The sequence below is a fragment of the Manis javanica genome, chromosome 4 (genome assembly GCF_040802235.1).
Source record: "Manis javanica isolate MJ-LG chromosome 4, MJ_LKY, whole genome shotgun sequence".
In the NCBI taxonomy this organism is placed as follows: Eukaryota; Metazoa; Chordata; class Mammalia; order Pholidota; family Manidae; genus Manis; species Manis javanica.
This window is the reverse complement of record NC_133159.1, coordinates 159188688-159207800: the sequence shown is the minus strand read 5'-3', so window position 1 is coordinate 159207800 and position 19113 is coordinate 159188688. Positions and strand designations below refer to the sequence as shown.

General features: G+C 35.3%; 1 protein-coding gene across 10 annotated transcripts in view; it reads right to left on the bottom strand.

The window, feature by feature from the left end:
- CDK12 (cyclin dependent kinase 12) overlaps positions 1-18363 on the bottom strand; it is a 58660-nt gene extending 40297 nt beyond the window's left edge. For 8 of the 10 annotated variants that reach the window (XM_037022651.2, XM_073235551.1, XM_037022650.2 and 5 more), the window contains exons 1-6: positions 16713-18362; positions 11326-12213; positions 5920-6096; positions 5177-5316; positions 4461-4631; positions 1607-1796 (exon numbers count right to left, since the gene is read on the bottom strand). In XM_037022651.2, the coding sequence (XP_036878546.1) occupies positions 1607-1796; positions 4461-4631; positions 5177-5316; positions 5920-6096; positions 11326-12213; positions 16713-17761 (2615 nt within the window). In that variant the 5' untranslated portion in view covers positions 17762-18362. Of the gene's footprint in view, positions 1-1606; positions 1797-4460; positions 4632-5176; positions 5317-5919; positions 6097-11325; positions 12214-16712 lie in introns of all 10 variants that reach the window. The other 2 variants (XM_017648566.3, XM_017648568.3) reach the window with 2 other exon arrangements.
- Positions 18364-19113: the final 750 nt, after the last annotated feature.

The following is a 19113-nucleotide window of genomic DNA, read 5'->3' as shown; positions in this document are numbered from 1 at the left end:
GGGAAGTCAGAGACAGGGAGGGGCCTGACCCACCAGAAAGGACACTAAGCAGGATTGAAGTTATTCTCTGGCCTGAGATATCAGAAGGGTCGTGAGGGAGGAAATGAACAGAAGAAGGTGTATTAATACTGCGGTCCAGAAAGCTGCAGGCTGACCGACATTGTCATTAAGTTCTTGAAGCATTATTACTATAGATGTAGTTTAACCAGCTTTAATAAGAACTGTGGGTCACAGAGACAGCAGAGCAACAACAACAAAATATATATATTTGCATTAATTGTGCAATTAAAAACCAAAAAAATTAATGTAACCAGAATCCTTCATTGGCTGTCACCTGTAAAGTTTAAGCTCCTTAGAAGATATATAAGCCCTTTTAAGTTGGTTCCTTGAAACTGTCCAGCTTCATCTCTTGCCGTTAATGTGCTTCACTTCTTGCCCTAACAATAGTGGCTTGCTTACATTTTTCCAAACATAACATGTTATTTTCACATGTACTGCTGTACTGTTTTTGTCCATGCAATTTCTTTTGCCTAGAAACTTAACCCTCTGTTGTCACTCTTTTTGATAAATTCTTAACTCATTCTTAAAGACTGCATCTTCCCAGGTACTCCCAAATTCAAGGGAAAAAACGCTTAATAAATGTGCTGAATTGAGCAATTTATTTTTTATCTTCCCTACTAAATTCTGAGCTCTCCAGTGACCAAGAATTCCATGTGGGACTTTTGGTGCTAAAACCAGGACAGTCTCAAACACCCCTGGTTGGTTAGTCACCCCAATCCAAAAGACAGGAAATATATCATAATCATTCCATATTTCTACCAAGGTAATATTTGTTAAACATAATTGAATACAAATGTTAAGAACAATGGGTAAATCAGACATAAGATGGCTATGAACAGCTCAATTATCTAAAGAACCAAAACAAACACTGGCCTGATTTCAATGGTACCAGACTTGGTTTTTAGTCCTCAATAGGTAGGACTACTATGAAAGACTGGTGTGCATAATTCATTTTGTTATCACCTACACAGTTTAGATAAATTGCCAGATAGGAAGAAGCAGACCATAAAAACTTCTGAATAATTAACACCGTTCATCATCAAATTCCTGTCCATCTACACTATTAAAATCTGAGAGTAAGTCTGGGTAGAAAGGTCAATTATCAACTACACCTATGTTTATTCTGAAATTTGATAACTGAGAAAGTCTCAAGAGCAGCTAAAAGAGCAGGCATATTTCTCCCAACTAAGCAAGGGAGAATTTCACCAAGAGCTCAATGTGTATTTCAAGTTGCCTAGAACAACATTATTTACTAACTCAGGCAAAAAGTTCTCTGAATAGTCCAATAGGATGTGTGTTTCCCTAAAATTTTTGCAATTAAAAAACTCTTTACAACTCTACCTCTCTTGTCAATTCCTTACTGAACCTGGACACTCTACTGATCAGAGTAACCCTATCATAACTTACTAAGGTATAAACATCAGATGTATGTAAATGTTAAATACCAAATCTACTGAGACTAGCTATAACCCCAATTAACTAGCTGAAACTAGGCAGGTCAGAAGAGAGGAAGAAAATGATTAACCTCATTTGGTTAGTATGTTACCTGTTGTTCAGCAAAATGTTGGAACACTTAATATCCCGATGCAGGAAATTCTTTTTGTGACAGTAATCCAATCCTTCCATTAACTGTTTCATGAATGACTTGATATGGTCCTCGGAAAAGTGCACCAAACCAGATTCTAGCAGTCCCATTAAGTCATGGTCCATATACTCAAATACAAGGTAAAAGGCACCTACACAAAATGAAAGTAAAAAGAGATGGATGCTGAAATGACAATGCCTCATATTTTAATATAATTTTGGAGTTGACCAGAAGGTTCTCTGGAACAACTGCTTAATTTTATAGATGAAGACACTGAAACTCAAGAGTAGCTGAGTAACTTGCCTTTTCTAATAATAACAGAATTACTATTTGAATTAATCTTCTGACTCCTAGTGCAATGCTCTTTGGACTGCTTTCTTCTTGAAGGGGGCAGATTGCCCCCAGTCAGGTTGTATTGCTAGTCCTTATGCTTTAAGTCAATTATTAAATTACAGACCTTGGCCAAATCCAGTCTGCTTTTTGTTGTTATAAATCAAGTTTTATGTGTAATACACAACCATGCCCATTTGTTATTATTGCCTAAGACTTTGTGTAAGTCTTTACCTTAACTAATGGGACTCATACACTATGCTAGAGGCAGTATGGTATATTTTGTATGAATTAGTAAAACTTAACAGTATTTAAGAATTGAGATGGGAATCACCTAATTCAACTCCTTAAATTTAGAAGTAGATAAAAGTATACCTAAGTGAATTGTAAAAATTTTGAGATCCACACTATCTTTCCACTTTGACAAGGGTATATGATAAAGGCAAATAACATTAAGAAATACCAGACCTAATAAAATAATTATCTATCCAGTCTAAAATTCTGTCTCCTAGTAGCATAAAGGAAGGGATTCTTAACCTATGGGGCAGGCTTCAAGAATTTGTTGAACTCTGAAATAGTATGCAACATAGTATGAAAAGTGGATCCAAGAGGTCCATAGTTCCAAAAATGTTAAGAACCACCACATTAAAGGAATATCTTAGCGAGATTGAGCTAAGAGCTCATGCAAATTAGTAAGAAAAAACACCAACACTTCAGAGGAGGCCAAAGGACACATAAGGACAACTCAAAAAAAAAAAGGAAATAAAACCAATAAGCATGGAAAAAAAACCTCAGAATACCAGGAACATAACTTGAAATAATGATATCATACTTCTATCAAAATGACAATTTAAAGAAAGATATATTCAATGTTAGGAAGGATAAAGTGGGTTGGACACTCACTGGTGGGATATAAATTATTACTATTTTTCTTAGTAGTAATATAAATAACACTAAATATAAAAATCCCTTTGATCAAATAGTTCTACTTCTAAGTAACTAAATTAAGAAATAAATTAAAATGCAAAACTTTACATACAAAGATGCTCAAAGAAGTGCTATTATAATATTTTTTTAAACTGGCAATCAATTGTTCAACAGGGAGTAGTGAGGAAAATGTGGATTCATCTATCCCTACACAGTCACTTAAACATGTTAACGATAAAGGAAATTACTTATGACAAATTATAAAACACTAAATACACTTTGATCTCAGTTACATTAAAATAAACATATTTATATAACATAATACAAAATACTAAAAAATTGCCAAGAATGTTAATAATAGTGGTTTTCTATGGATGATGGTATACTGTGATGCAGTGTGAGAAAAGCAACTGCCATTTTCTTTTTCTTACTCTTCTATATTTTCAATGTTTCTACAATGGGTGTGCATCACATCCATTTATTTGTTTGTTTATTATTTTTTTTAAAAAAGACTTTGAACAGTACACAGTAAATTAAAAACAGAATTAGATGAGAAATGTAAGCCCCTCTCCAGAAGCAACCAATTACATTTTCTTGTGCATCCTTACAGAAACTAGCTAGTTGTATTATTTTTATAATCATAAAAAGTTAAGACACAACCAGGAACAGTTCTAGTATTTAACTTTATTCAATCTGACTTTTATAAATTTATCTAAATAATGTTACAGTACATAAGCAGAATTTCCTTTTATGCTTTAAAACTATTTCTACCAAATAAAAAGGTACTATTCCCCTAGTACTAATCTTTGAAGCTCTGTAAATCACTCCAGCTTAATTTTATCCATTATCCTCCTAAGTTTATGTACTCCAGTCATATTCTCTCTTAACTTTCCAGACTATATTCACAGATACCATCTCTTCCTTGTTTTTGTCATCTCAACCTTCAGATTTGTTTTAATAAAAGTAGGCTGGGTGCCATATATACACTACTTCAAACATAGGTATGCAAACAATGAATAATTTTATCCCTCAGAGATAAAAGTTATCAATCTGGGAAAACAAACTACTATGTGACCTGAAGAATGTTTTTTAGAAATACCTGCTTTGAATTCTGTCAGTGCAAAACTGTAAAAATATGGCTGCATATAAATAACCAAAATGGACAATGTGAGAAAGAGTAATTGATAAATCTGGGTTTTAATTTTCCACTTTGTTATTATAATTTGTTAAAAAATAAAAAAACTTCAAAATGTTGCCTGGAAGGGGATCTTACATTGTTTATATGCTGGCCTTATTAGGTGTTACACTAGACTCTAATTTTAAAAATTAACAATGATTTCTAAAAGTCTAAGAGTACAATGATGAAGAAAGGACATTTTATAAAATAAGCACTGTCTGGCACAAGAGAAATCTGCTAACCCCTTAATTATGGTATGGATTCAAGAGAGAAGATGGACTTTAGTACAACCTGTTAAAAAATTCAAGCAGTCAAACAAGCTAAGAAAGGAAAGTAAGATGTACCAATCTACCCTGTAGTAATATAGTTCTTTGCTAGTACCTTTGTCCTTCTTGAAATCCAGTGCATCTTGTTTATCTGTGACAATCTCCTTCATATTAACAACACTTCGGTGGATTAACTGACGAAGGATTTTGATCTCACGAATGGCTGTGATTGGGAAGCCCTCTTTCTCATTATCTAATCTCACCTTCTTCAGGGCCACAAGCTCTCCTGTCACAACAAATTCAAACTGTTATATTATCGATTAGCATTTTTTCGGCCACCATCCTGAATAAGCCAATATATGCCCTTGCTCTGAAAAAAGAGACTTAATGCCTACTTTTTATGCTATATACCAGATACTTTTACATCTTAAAAAAAAATTCCCATGTTCCCTGTCTTACCTTTGATTTTTTTTAAGACTTGAAATTTTAATTCAGTATTCAGTTAGGCCTAAAATTCTGTATTATTAAAATACACCAATAATTCAACTACTTCATTTTATCTTCAAACAGAGAGCAACCTGAAAAGTTTATTTTCCCCCCTCTTAAATTCCCAGAAAGTTATTATAAAACATTTACTTTGGACAACAAAAAAGAGAAAGGTTTTTAAATAGTAATAATTAAACTATTCTCTTGGAAAATTTTAGTCTAATTAATACTAAATTTTGGAGACCAAGTTAGAACTCAAAATTTACTTTTGCTAAATCCACCTAAGATGTTAGTATTGCTAAATTTTTAACCTTCTGACACCTAGAATTTTGTGGCAATATTTACCTGTGTCTTTGTCCTTAGCTTTATATACTTGGCCATAGGTTCCCTCTCCAATAATTCCAATAATGTCAAACTTGTCCACGCAGCGTTTTCCCCAGTCACTTTCTGTTTGTCTTCTTTCTCCATAACGAGGACAACAAATTCTTAAAAAGGCAGAAAAAAAAAGTTATTAAAAAAATTAAGTAATAACATATTTGCTGCTTATTTTCTGACATCTCTTGAATATGAACTATAGAATGGAAAAAGAATCACTATATCACAGGGTTACTATGAAAATAAAATATAAAATTTTGGCAATAGATGCTCAACAAATGTTAACTTTTTACTACTAAGAGAAGATCAAACCTGGATTCTACTACATTTATGGCATGGTAATTTTTGTGGTTTAGGAAAAAGAAAATCCCACATCTATTAATTTTTCATTAATGTATACATGGTTGACATACCCTGATTAAAAGGGCTTTTTCTTTTTTGAAGTCTTACATATTGAATTTGAAAGATACAATGGCATCAATGTTTGTGGTATATTTGAATTTAGGCAATTATTGCTTTTCTAAAAAACACAGCTAGGACACAGATGGAATGGGTCTCCCTAAAAGGCTGTTATCTATTAAAACAAAATAAAAGATATACATTAGGCTTAATCTTCTATGATCCTAGTGGTGTGATTAGAATAAAGTGTGAGATTTAGGCCCACAGGGAAGGAAAAAAGCTGTAATTAATGATAGGTCCTTCTAAAAACTCACTTTGGTCTCTTTTTATATGGTTGCTGAGGTGGTGTGATTGCCTTTGGTTCTGGAGAGTCTGGGGGAGATGGATCCCCACCAGGAAGCTCTGGAGGGAGAGGGAGGTCTGTGAGTAGGTGACGTGGCCTTTGTTCCTTCTCTTTCTTTACAGGTTTTGAAGGTAGACTTTCTTTTGGACTAAACAATGAAAAGGAAGAAGAAAAAGATCACAATTATTTAAAGAATGTGCAAGTAAAATTTTTCAAAAGTTATAATGTATGGTTATTAAAAGATTACAAAGATTGACTTTTAAGGGAAAAAATCCTGTAATACAACATAAGGAAATTAAGTTCATCACAGTTAAAGATACTTGGATTTTGCAAAATCTGTAGTATACTAAAGAAACAATAAAAAATTGGGGATATTACTTGTAGGTCCTTTAACTTCTTTCCTAAGATTCTATTTGGATTTTTATTGAAATAAAATATAGGAAGTAATCATCTTAAATTAGCAAAGTCCACTGTAGTTCATGGAGTCACCAAACCTACTCCATATTTTAACCAGCAAAGATTTAAATTTAAATAATGATGAAAGCTCAGCAATGTAATGCTATTATATTACTAAAGTGTAGAGAGAACTTGGAATAAGGAAAGAATATTTTACAGTGTTTTATAAGAAAGACAGATAAGCTAGAAATCAAAATTAGTGAATATACTGACTTAGAAGCAAAAAGTAACCATATCTGACCAGTCAAAATGAATAAATAACCCTCAAACTAAAAATCTAAGGAAAAGAGTCCAAGCACCTATTTCAGAATCATTAAAGCAGCTAGCAGCAGAAGGCCTCTTATGATAATCAACAAAGTAGTTAGTGGTAGGGAGGGAGATGGATTTTCTGGAATAGATTAATAAAGTCAGTTTACAGATTTCACTTTTTTAACCATCTGTATTTATTTATGAATAAAGGAAGGATTCTGTGCCATGCATGTCCTTAGAAAAGATAGTACAGCATACTAATTCATGCCTGCAAATAAAAACATGCTAGATAGTGTTTTCTATTCCATCACAGTATCAGAAGGTTGAAAAGGATCTGAGAATCCTCATCAATCATAAAGAATAGATCCCTTGCAATGTATCTTTTTAAAGCATACTGCTGCCCTTTGTGTGTGCAAAAACATAATCTTAAAAGATACTTCCTTCATTTTCATCATTTTAACCTCTTATAAATCAGTCAGGACATCAGAATCTACATTAGTTTGTACCATAACAACCTGAACTGGGGTAGTCAATGGAGTACAAAATGATCATCTGAAACTTTCTGTTAAATTACTGATAGAGATGAACATACAACATTATAATTCACACTAAGTTTTTACTGCCCTAGGAACAAAGCATATTATCAGAAAACTCTTCAGTCAAGATGCAATACAGATTTTTTTAATTTCCCTAATTTTTAAGACATTCAGGAAAAGAAAAAAAATTCCTAATTTCTCAACTACAATTCGAGAATATTCTTTATAAATTTTAATTCCTCATGCTTCAGAAATAGATTACTTCTTGGTTCTGTCACTAGAATCAAAGTACCTGAATTCTCTCATCAACATTTCATGGAAGTTAGTCTATGTTTTATATTTGTCTGTTTTCTCTAAGGCTTACTTTAATAGGTTCAAATATAGTTTGCTACTGTGAAAATGTGCATTGCTGACAAAAAATTAAATTTTTAGCATGTTTATTTCAAGAAAGAATGAGTATTTGATTGGATATGTACTACCAGTTCAAGGTACACAAACTGAATACAAGTTAAATCCTATTTCAACAAATTTTAATGTATAAAAAACCTTGGAATAATAATTGCCCATAAAACTGCAATGTTTAACATTATAAACTTTAGGCTTTAGTGTAAGGTACTCAGTAAAATATAGCTCTACACAGTGCCGAGGATGTATGGTAGATACAGAGAAGGTCTATCATAAGATACAGAGAAGGAGCAGATACAGAACACCTAAGTCAATGCTAGAAGATTCAGCACCAGGAAGTGCTTACTGATCTTGATCTACATTATCAGTATCAGTGCTTCCTGGTTCTCCATTTATACCTGCAGATGGGTTCACATGTGGTAATTGCATAATGTTCGTGTACAAGAAAGTTGCCAAGCTACAGGACTGCCCAAACTTTAGAATCTGGATAGTTTCTTGGAATTTATGATGTTGAGACTTAATCTGTAGGTACAACATAAACATCTCTTATAAGAAGTCTTTATTGTTAATAAAGAATATGAATGTACATATGAACTATATAAAAATAAAAATTTTTATTATTAAAACATAACATAAGCTACTTAGAATATGACCATGTATGCCCTTCCCTTTCAAGTAGGTTCTCTAAAAAGTGATTTTTATAAACTACTAAAAATTTGAGTTGAATACATTACCTATGGGAAACAAGCTGTTCTATTAGCAAAATCCTCAACCATATTTGAATGTTCACCTAGATCCTTTCTTTTCTACAAGAGCACAAAACTTCAAAGAAACAGCTTTTAAGAATGTTAGACTCTTGGTGGGGGCTTGACAACATGGGTGAATGTATTAACCACATTGTTTTTCATGTGAAACTTTCATAAGAGTATATATCCATACCTTAATAAAAATAAATAAATAAAAAAGAAAAATAGGAAGAAGATCCTAATAACAAAGACATAAAAAAAAAAAGGAATGCAGACTCTACTGAAGTCTGAAAAACTCGAAATGAGTCAGGGTATTTAAGAAAATAGAGAGGATTTTAAAAAATCACATGGCTAACTGAAATTTTAAATAAGAGTACACAGACGATCTCCTTAAAAGCAGGAGATCCCCATAAACAGCTATGTTCACGAAGAGCATACTACACTGAGATGACTGCCTGACAGCCTTTGCTTCTTGAAATCAAGACTGTAGACCATGAATTAGAAAAGCTTTTGCAATTCCATTAGTTAAATTCACTCCTGTATTTGATACCTGGGTTAATAAATTCCTGCCCAATATATATGTTAGAAAGAAAAGTTTCATTCTTTTCCCAAAAGGATTTTAACTAAAAGACAAATCCTCCAATGAGCTTTACATCATCCATGTACCAACTGATTTCCTAACTACATGCCTGGTGTCATTTCACACAAGTCCTGACCCTGACTCCTTCAGCAGTTTTAGTTATTCACTCAAAACCAGTATTTACCTATTTTCATTCTGTGTTTTATGTTTAAAGCACTGTCGGCAATAAAAAGATGGAAAAGTCATATTCTAAATATTTAAGCTCTGCAGTCTCATATGAGAAGACAAGAGAGGAATATAAGTGAAATCATTATGCAACTTTCAGATTTCTTCCTGAAGTTTTCTTACATAAAAATTATTTTTCGTATGAAAGACAGGAGCAGCAGGTACATGGATAGAGTGGAATAAAAAAAATTAAAGACAAAAACAAAAACTATCTTGAACTTAAAATTAATACATCATGAAAAAATAAAATTGATAATGGAAGAAATCTTGATTTTCTTTTTTTTACCTTTCATGATATGTTTATATTGCATGTAGAAAATTGATTATACTTAAAAATAATTACACCCAACTATGAAATAAAAGTTATACTTTCAGAATCAGAATTGAGATATAACAAATACAGTTTTGCTCACTTCATTCTCTCTTACACATATTCTTAAAGATAGCCACACATATTCAAATAAGCAATGAATGGTTTTACTTTACCCTTCATCCCCAACCTGAAAGACAGAAATCCCTACATGCCGTCTGTCAAAATCATTCCACCTTTGGAAATCTGCTGCTCAACTATGACACATGGCAGGTAGGTTCAATAGTCATTTGATTAACCAAGTGAACATTGCAAAATTAAGATTCTTGGCCACACTGGTAACTACTGTAGCCACTAGGTAAACTAATATTTAAACAAGATTCCTGTGGGTAAATAATGGACTAGGGTCCCACTGGAAAATGCTCAACTGACTATTTCCTTTTCCAACAAAATCTATAAAAACATAAAACTTGTACTTATTAGTATATTGTGTACCTAAACAAAATTTTCTACATACTTTTCAGGTTCTGTTCTTCTTTGTAGTTCTCAGGATATGTGACAGAATGCATGTATGCATATCTATTAATATTAGATATGTACACATATCTATTAATATTAGAAAGAGCAAGTGGAATTTTTCTTTAAAATCAGATTTCATTTACTTGAATGAGTAGTAATGTAGCCATTCTTTCAAACAGTCCTTCTTTTAATTAAAAAAATTTTTTAAATTTATTGTACCTTCTTACAAGGCACAGAGGGTAGTCTGGAAAAAATCAGACTTAAAAGGCTGAAGTGTATCACCATTAAAATTACTGATATCACTTGGGAATAATGGAGGCTTGGGAATTGGTCTGGGATGCAAGATCAGTGATACTTATTTTTGTGCTTACAATAAAAGTTTGTTGTAGTAAATAAAATTCATATCCTAGAGAACAAGAGGACAGGATCCCGGTAGAAAAAACAGTAAAACATCTTTAGCATATGTCACTGCTAAATCATGTTTGTTTGGTGGTACTTGTTTAGCTAGTCCTAGAAATTAAATAAATGTATTTCCTAATGTCTTCCATAAAATCAGATTCATGCTTCATCATCATTTCATTCTCAGTACTCAGAAGACTCTTTAAAATTAGAGCTCTTCCCATCATCCCTTTGTGAACTTTATTCTAATTAGCAAAGACTCTACATATTCTTTTGCTTCTTATAGGATAATAAAAAAAATAAAAGCAGCACTTTTCAAAATAAATGTGCTTTACTTTTCTCCTGAGTCAGGAGAAAAAAAGCAGCTATAGAAGACATTTTTAAAGATATGGGGACCACTAAAGATATTTAATATTACTATTACTGATATTATGTTATTGCTATTATATTATTAAATCAATGATAAATTTTTTAGGGTGATTAGGTATTTTGATTATGTAAGAAAATGTTCTTATTGTTAGGAGAGACATGCTGAGGTATTTAGAAGTGTCATATCTACATTTAAAGCAAATGTGGCAAAAGTTAAGAACTGATAAATCTAGGTGAAGAATGTAAGGGTATTAAATGTATTATTCTTTTCTCTATAGCTATTACAATTTTCAATATTAAAATTTAGGAAGAAAAACACTATTGATGTTTTAATAATCAAATCAGAATTAACCTTAAACTTATATGAGAAAAAGGGTAACTAAGCGTCAAATTGTAATCCTCTTCCAACATAATAGTCATGTCTTTTCAACTGAAAACCAAACATCATAGGCATTTCTTATTCATAAAAGCATTCTTAACAGCCATATATTTATTATAGCAGTTTTGACAAAGTTTCAGAATGGAAGGTGTATTACGCTTAAATCAAGAGGGTTAAGTTTTCCTAGTTAACTATGGGACTTACCTGTCCATGTCATCATCTCCTGGTAATAAGGGTGGGAGGGGCAGAGGAGGTAACGTTGAAGTTTTTAGGTGTGGAATAGCAGCAGTTACCAATACTTGAGTCTTCAAAGAAACCTGTACAGGGGGCTGAGAATTTGCCTGAGAGGACAGAGTAGATGTCCTTGCGTGAGTAGAAGGGGGCAAAGTTGAAGTACTAGAGGGAACAACTTGACTAAATGCTGGTTGGGGAGGAGGCAGAGGTGGTTGCTGTGAAATAGCTGGTAGTGGAGGCAAAGGTGGCAAAGGGGGTGTCTGAGGTGGAGGGGTAGTAGTTGGTAAAGGAGGTGGAGGAGAAGTAACTGTCGGTAGAGGAGGAAGGGTCTCCCTTTCTGATGTCTCTGTCTCTTTTGAAGTAACAATCTCCTCTTTCAATGATACGGGCTTAGAGTCTCTTGCTCCCTGTACTTTCAAATCTTTAAGAACAGGATGCTTCTCAGAGTTTTCATTCGATTTTACTTTCCCTGTATCTAAAGAATTTTTTACTTCTATGTTTAGATGTGTTACATTCACCAGTTCAGTATCTGGGGCAGATTTTTCCAATTTTACACTTCTGGGTAACTTTTTAGATTCCAAGCCTGAATCCTTAGCCTCTACTGAACTGTTCTCTTTTCTAGGCAAAAATATAGGTGAACCCTTTGATTCCTTTCCATCCATTTTTGCTGCGGCAGCAGCTGCTGCTCTTTCCTTCTTTTTCCTACTGAGTTCAGCTCCCAAGCTGGAATTCAATGGAAGCCTGACAGGTGAGATACTGGAATGTCGACTGCGTGATCCGGATCTCTTCTTTTTATTATGAGAAGATGAGTGTCTTGAGTATGTGGGACTTCTACTTCTAGACTTCATGGATTTCCTACTGGAGAAAGAAAAAGGCAGTGTAAAATGGATAGGCTATTATTTGCAACAACATGGATGGACCTAGAAGGTATTAGGCTAAATGAAATAAGCCAGGCAGAGAAAGACAAACAACATAGGATTTCACTTATTTGTAGAATCCAAAAACAGAACAAATCAAAATGAACAAAAAAGCAGTAGACTCATAGACAATGAGTGACTGATGGTTACCATGGGAGAGGCGTTGAGGTGGGTGGGTGGCGAAGGTGATGGGCATAGAGGGGCACAAAATTCTCAATCATAATATAAGTTGGTCATGGGGATGGCAGTACAGCATGGAGAATATAGCCAACGACTCTGTAACATCTTATGCTGACAGATACTAACTGCACTAGTGGGGTGAGGATTTAGTAATATGGGTAACTGTTGAGCCATTACTTGAAACCAAGATTGTATACCAACATTACTTTGATTAAAAAAAAAAATGGATAGGCTACAGCAACATGGAGGAAAGTAGCCCAGTTAAACAAACTATGGAGAACTGTAGTCTAACAAACCTACTTTGAATAATTTAACAATCTTAAAAGTAGACTAGGTACCATCAAATAATAATAATAATGGATCAGTATTGGTTCATTAATTGGTTTAATTGTTAACAAATGTACTATACCAATGTAAGATGTTAATAAATAGGGGACACTGGGTATGAGGACACATAAGAACTCTTTGCAGTTATCTTCACAATTTTTGTGTAAATCTAAATGGTTCTAAAAAATAAAATCTATTTAAAAAATAGATTAGAAGGAACTAAATCCTATATGATAACATATTTTAATCATATAACACTAAAATTATCCACTGAAGGAAAATGGGTGAATATTTTTTATCCACATTGGAAAACCGCCCACATTTACAATGATTACTTTTTGAATCTTGATTGAAATCTTCCATAAAGTGAAAATGTAACAAAGGTCATGTTTCATATTAAAGGGTTTATACCAATCAGGAAGTTAAAAGTAACTAGAATGGTACACCAAAACCTAAATTTTTTAAGTAGAGATCTATTTAATTGACAGATCCTAGGAAAAGATTTTGTCCCTTGTATCCTCAGTTTACAAGCTGTGCCTATACTAAACAAAACACCAAACTACAAGAATTAGGATTTACAAAGCAGTTATACTGGAGAATTGTCTTAGCAAAATAATGTATCAGAAGTTCTCAAAGCTATGATGGCTTCTGCTACTTTCAAATATAAAATGTTTTCTGGTCAACTTTAGGAACTCATAAAGTAAGGTGTTACTGCATATTCAATTTATTTTCTTTATTATTAAGGAAGAATCTAAGAATGAATCTATGAGGCAGATTATTCTAAACTGAACATGAACCCTCTTTAATTCTATTCGCTTTTTTAATAAAGCCTAACAGGCTCAGGCCTCAATGGAGGGGGTAAAAAATTGGCACTAAAACTGTGACTGAACAACATATAATTTGCCCAACAGTCTAAAACAAATTGTTCCCATTCCAGATCTGCAACATATCTCCCTTACCTTTGATCATCGGTAAGACTGATAAGAATCAAAATGTTTCAAAACAAATAGCATATATGTGTAGGGGAAACAACTCAAATGATGGTTTTCTTATACTGCTTTTTGGAAGTTTGCTCCAAAAAATAGTTAAAATATAAAGTCATTACTGGAATCACAGTACTAAAAACAGTAACATATGTATGGACATGAGGATATAAAATACTGAAAATAGTTAAGTGGATTTATTAAAGTCTACTTACCTTTAGGAAAACTAGTATTTCTCTTGTGAATAATAGGCTGAAAAAAGGTATTCTCTGAATGGTAGCCAGGATAAAACTAACACCTCTATCCCAAGAAAAACTGCTAAGATCTCAAACACTAAGTAATATCAGAGACCACGTTCTACAAACCACTGTTTCTTTAATCTTTCAGCATAACTGAATCTTTCTAAGGAACTCTGCTACAAACCCTTCAACTTCTCAACAGAAGCCTACCTACTATTATTGGACATTTGGATGGCCATACACCTACAGCATTTTTTTAATGATACAAATGCTATAGGTGAAGTCCAAATCCACCCTTCAAGTAAAAAAAGGTGGGGAAAGGAGACAACAAAAAAGTAAATGCAGGCAACAATAAAGAATTCGTCTTCAAAATCAAATGTACTTTTCTCCTGAATTGTTAAGTTACACCCATCTGAAATGATATTGCTACTATTAATCACTACCAATCTGGTGGATGCAAAAACCTTGCCAAATATTTTCAGTTTTTTAAAGTGATGTTGTTTGGCACAGGGAAGGCAGTGTAACACAGAAGACAAGTAGTGATTCCATAGCATCTTACTATGCTGATGGATGGTGACTGTAATGGGGTATGTGGTGGGCACTTGATAATGAGCGAAGTCTAGTAACCATAATGTTGCTCATGTAATTGTACATTAACGATACAAATAAATAAATAAAATTATGTTTCCTTTTGATTGTGTCTCCCAAGGAAAAAAATAACAAAGAATACCACAGAATCTCCTCTGACTCCAAGAAATTTCTATACTTACTGCTTGAAATTCCAATGAGAAAAAAATATGTAATGTACACATAAAAACATTATGCTCTCCTTAAGACAACTAAGAATGTGCATATGATTCCAAGATTATCTAGTGTTTATATTTGTGTCCCATACTATCACAGTGTCTCCAATTCTTTCTTGATTTATTTTTACTATTACTACACTAGTTTCAATTAACCGAGTAAAGTAAAACTTGAGATATGAATCCAAACCAAATCACTGCAAAACAGTTCTTACCAAAATGAGTTTTAGTGTTTTAGCTTCAATGCACTTACGTATTTCCAAACCTCACAACAATAAAAATTCTCAGAACAGCCTTAATGAAACTATTCTATCAAGAAAAATATTCTGAGAATATCTCTTAGGTTCTCTTAAACGACTAAGCAGTTTTATAAATGGTAGACTTAAGATATCCATTTTACTGTATATAAACTTTATCCCAGCCTTTCCAAAAAGAGTGAACTCTAGCTAATGGTATACAAGCTAAATGTTTATAATTAAGTATACCAATGCCTCCAACTTACTTTGAGATGAATCAAACAAAAAAGCTGGACTGGTATCATAAAGCATATAGCAAATATGAATTGTAGAATCGAGATGGTACATACAAGGTTTCTCATTACAATTTTTTCAACTTTTGTGTTTGAAAAATTGTAATAAAATAGGGGGAAAAGACTAAAGAAATTCAAACCCTGAGAGTTAGAAACTCTGTATAGGGCACAACTCTGAAGCTTTGATGAATTCAAACTAGTTTATGAATAATAACTTTATATGTCAGTAAAAATTACTCATATTGATATATAAAAGATATACATGGATTTTTTGAAATTAGCATAATTACTAGTGTTCATCAACATTTTCCTCATATCATCGATGAGTTTACTGAATGGCTCCAGATACCAGGTAAACACCTCATATTCACTAATTTACCCTCACAACAACTGTAGAAGTAGGTCGTTATTATTCTCATTTTATACACAAAAAAACTTGGGCATAGAGAAATTATATTATTTACCAAGTTCACAAAGGAAGAGTAGGATACCACTCAGGTAAAACTCCCAAAGACCATGTTTTGCTTTTGTGGACAAAAGTGAGTCCACAAAAAGGGAGGTACATTTCATCATTTAGGAACAAGAACACGGTTTTTGGTAGTTAATTCACTCCAACAATTAAATTTCAAACTAACATGCCTTTCTCACAAAAAAAAATCATGATAAAGGAACTACTGCCATGTTTTAAGAAGAAATATTTTGAAAATTACCAGTGGTCACAGGGTAGGTCAATGGTGATACTGCAAAGAAAATAAATGATCCTTGGAACCGACTTCTGCAAGGCTATATACACCATTAAAAGGAAAAAGGACTAATCAGCTGAATTTCCACTAGAAACATCAGTTAAAAGACAAGTCTTAATTTTAAGTTACTAAACACTGTCAATTAAGAAATAAACTTACAGGTTTGGAGACACAGTTGATAGCACAAATGGTAGACGACCTAGGCAAACAGCCTCAAGATAATATAAGTGAAAATTTGTAATTTCTTAACATCTCCAATTAAGTCCAAGAAAATCTAAAGTGCTAATACCAAGGTGATTTTAAAAATTTAAAGCAAAGCAACAGAAACACGTAGATAAGCTCTGGCAACCAGTATGCACTCAATAAGCAGAAACCTATTTTTGTTTTTTTTAATCACACAGCAGCTTACAACTGAAGATCCCATCACTGGAAGTACCTTCAGCAGTTTTAGGTATGTGAACTCTTCACTACTTGAATTCTAGATTAAGAGGAGCAGATTCACCTACTTAAATAACTAACCAAGAGGAAGTGTTCTAGTCAGTAAACTGAGGACTTCAACAAAATGTTAATATGACAAATTGTCAGTTCCTCATAACCCACCCTAAGAAAGAAAGGACTGGTAGACAAACAGCTCACCTGGGGAGTGGACTGCGACTCAGAGACCGTTTGCTCATGAAAGGGCTGCTGGACCGCCTTCGACCATAGGGACTGGGTGATCTCCCACTGTAAGAGCCACTCCTTTCATAGCTAGATGAACGTCTCCGGCCATAGGGACTCACAGACCTTTGTCGTCTACTGTACGGACTGGGTGACCGCGTGCCGGACTGGTAGGCTGAAGGCTCCTTGTAAGGGGGGCTAATTGACTGCCTTCTTGAGGTACTTCCAGGACTCTTCTTGTAGGAGTCATAATTGCTAGAGGTGTGAGATCTTGGGGGGCTAAGGTCATAATCTTGGCCGTAAGAAGCTCCTGAGGGGCTATCATCTTGCTTGGGGCTGTCAGACCATTTCCTGTGGGGACTCCTGGATCTCCGTTTTGGGCTGTCCACTGTTTTGTAACTTTTGGGTGTTTCCCTTTTCCGATGACTTTTACTCCGGTCTTTGTGCCCAGACTTCAACTCTCGTTCTTTCCGGGTCTTCTCCTTATGGAGTTTGGATGACCTGGATTCCTTGTTGCTGCTGCTTTTGGCTATCTGTCCCTTCCCATAGTCGTCATTTTCCTCATTTGAACGCTTTGAACTTCCTGATATCCGTTCCTTTATCGATCCTGACTTGCTGGAGACTTCCTGGTTTCTTTCTTTTTCAGTCTGTTTAGTTTTTAGTAAGTCCCGGGAACGTCTGTGCTGGTGGTGGCGATGTTTGTGCAGGCGGTCACTCCGATCAGTTCCACGACGCTCATCATTCTCCCTTCGGTCTAGTTTGAAGGCCATGTCGTCAGAGAATGTATCTGAATCAGAGCTGATATCATCATACTCCACCAAAGGTTTGATTATTGTACCCAAAGGTGCTGCTTCGGGGGTCACCAACCCCATGTCTTTGGAGTGCTTGGATTTATGCCGTTTATGCTTCGACACCAAGCGGTGACGCTCTCTACTGTTGGAGCTGCCACCTCCCGATGACGGCTGCAAAGTTCCAGAAGCTCCTCCACCCGCGTCCTTCTTGCCCCCATGTCTCTCTGGATTGGGCATTCCCTTTCCCCTGGCCTCAGAAAGGGGAAAAAGTTCCCCAGCACTCCAAAAAGTAACCCCCACCCACCCCCCCAACCCCACGCCTACCAAAGCGCCCCTAGAAGGGGGTGGGGAGGGAAGGGACGGTAGCCCAGGCTCCTCCTCCCTCCCGGCTCCTCAGCCCCCTCCTACATGAGGTGGGGGGCGGGGAAGAAGCCAGGGAAGAAATGAGTTTCTCAGCAGTGGAGTTGCGAGACAACGGGTAGCTGCTTAGGTCAGTTTCCCCTCCTCCCCCCGCCGAGCCAATCCTCAGGCCCGAGCGCCGGGGAGGTCGAGGAAGTAGGAAGACGACGACCCGGAGCTGTGGGGCCGACTCCGTTTCTGGGGCCCTGTGAGGACTGCGCGGGCCCTTCCCCTACCCGGTAGCCCGGCTCAGGGCGGCTTCCTGTCGCTGGGGTCCCGCGGCCTAGATGCCTCACGCCCCCTTTGTTCCTCGCTCCTGAGGGAGCCCCTTTTTCTTGCCTCCGCCTCACCTCAGTACCTCACACACTCCCTCGCTCTCTCAGACTCAGTCACACACTAGATAAAACCGAAACGGCACTTGGAGGAAGGGGGAGGGGGCAATCCCAGAAAATATCGCGAGAATCCGCTGGCTCTCGCGGTATTTGTGCTTCCCTTTCACCTTTCACCACTGCTTTGTCAAACAACGCGAGAGCAGGTACGGAGCTAGAAACGCGGTTTTCCACATTCTCGCGATGAAGTCCCACTCACCGTTTGAGCGAAGCTTTATTGAAACCGAGCTAGGAGAATTTTTTTTATACCCAAAACTTTATTGATAACACATGGAACACATCATCTCAGGCACTAGAGTAAACTAAATTTTGTATACTTTGAAACAGCTCTTAACTATCGCCATGAAAATACTGTCAACAGGACAAAACACAAGCGTGGGGACATTTCAACCCAAGTTCTTAAGTATTAATGCCTCCCACTTGCGTATCTTATACTGCATGTTATCACTAATTCTCATACTACCCTGCAAAACACGATATCTTCATTCCTGCCTTACAGATAAGAAAACTCTCACTCACAGAAGTTTAATAGCTCACTCAGGGTAACAGTCCAGAAAGTGCCAAAGTTGAAATTCAAAGTCATGTGTGACACCAAAGCACAAGCTCTTTTCAATAGTGTGGCACTAGTCATAACTCGGTTTAAAATCTAAGAACTTGAAACCTCATCACATTTAGGGACCATCTATGGCTCCTCTGGAATCATTTACCCTCTTAGCTTCACACAGAAGATTGTAATTATAAACAAGAAAAATAGTATCTTACACGGCTCTTCATTTTTTACTTTTGAAAACTTCACACCCA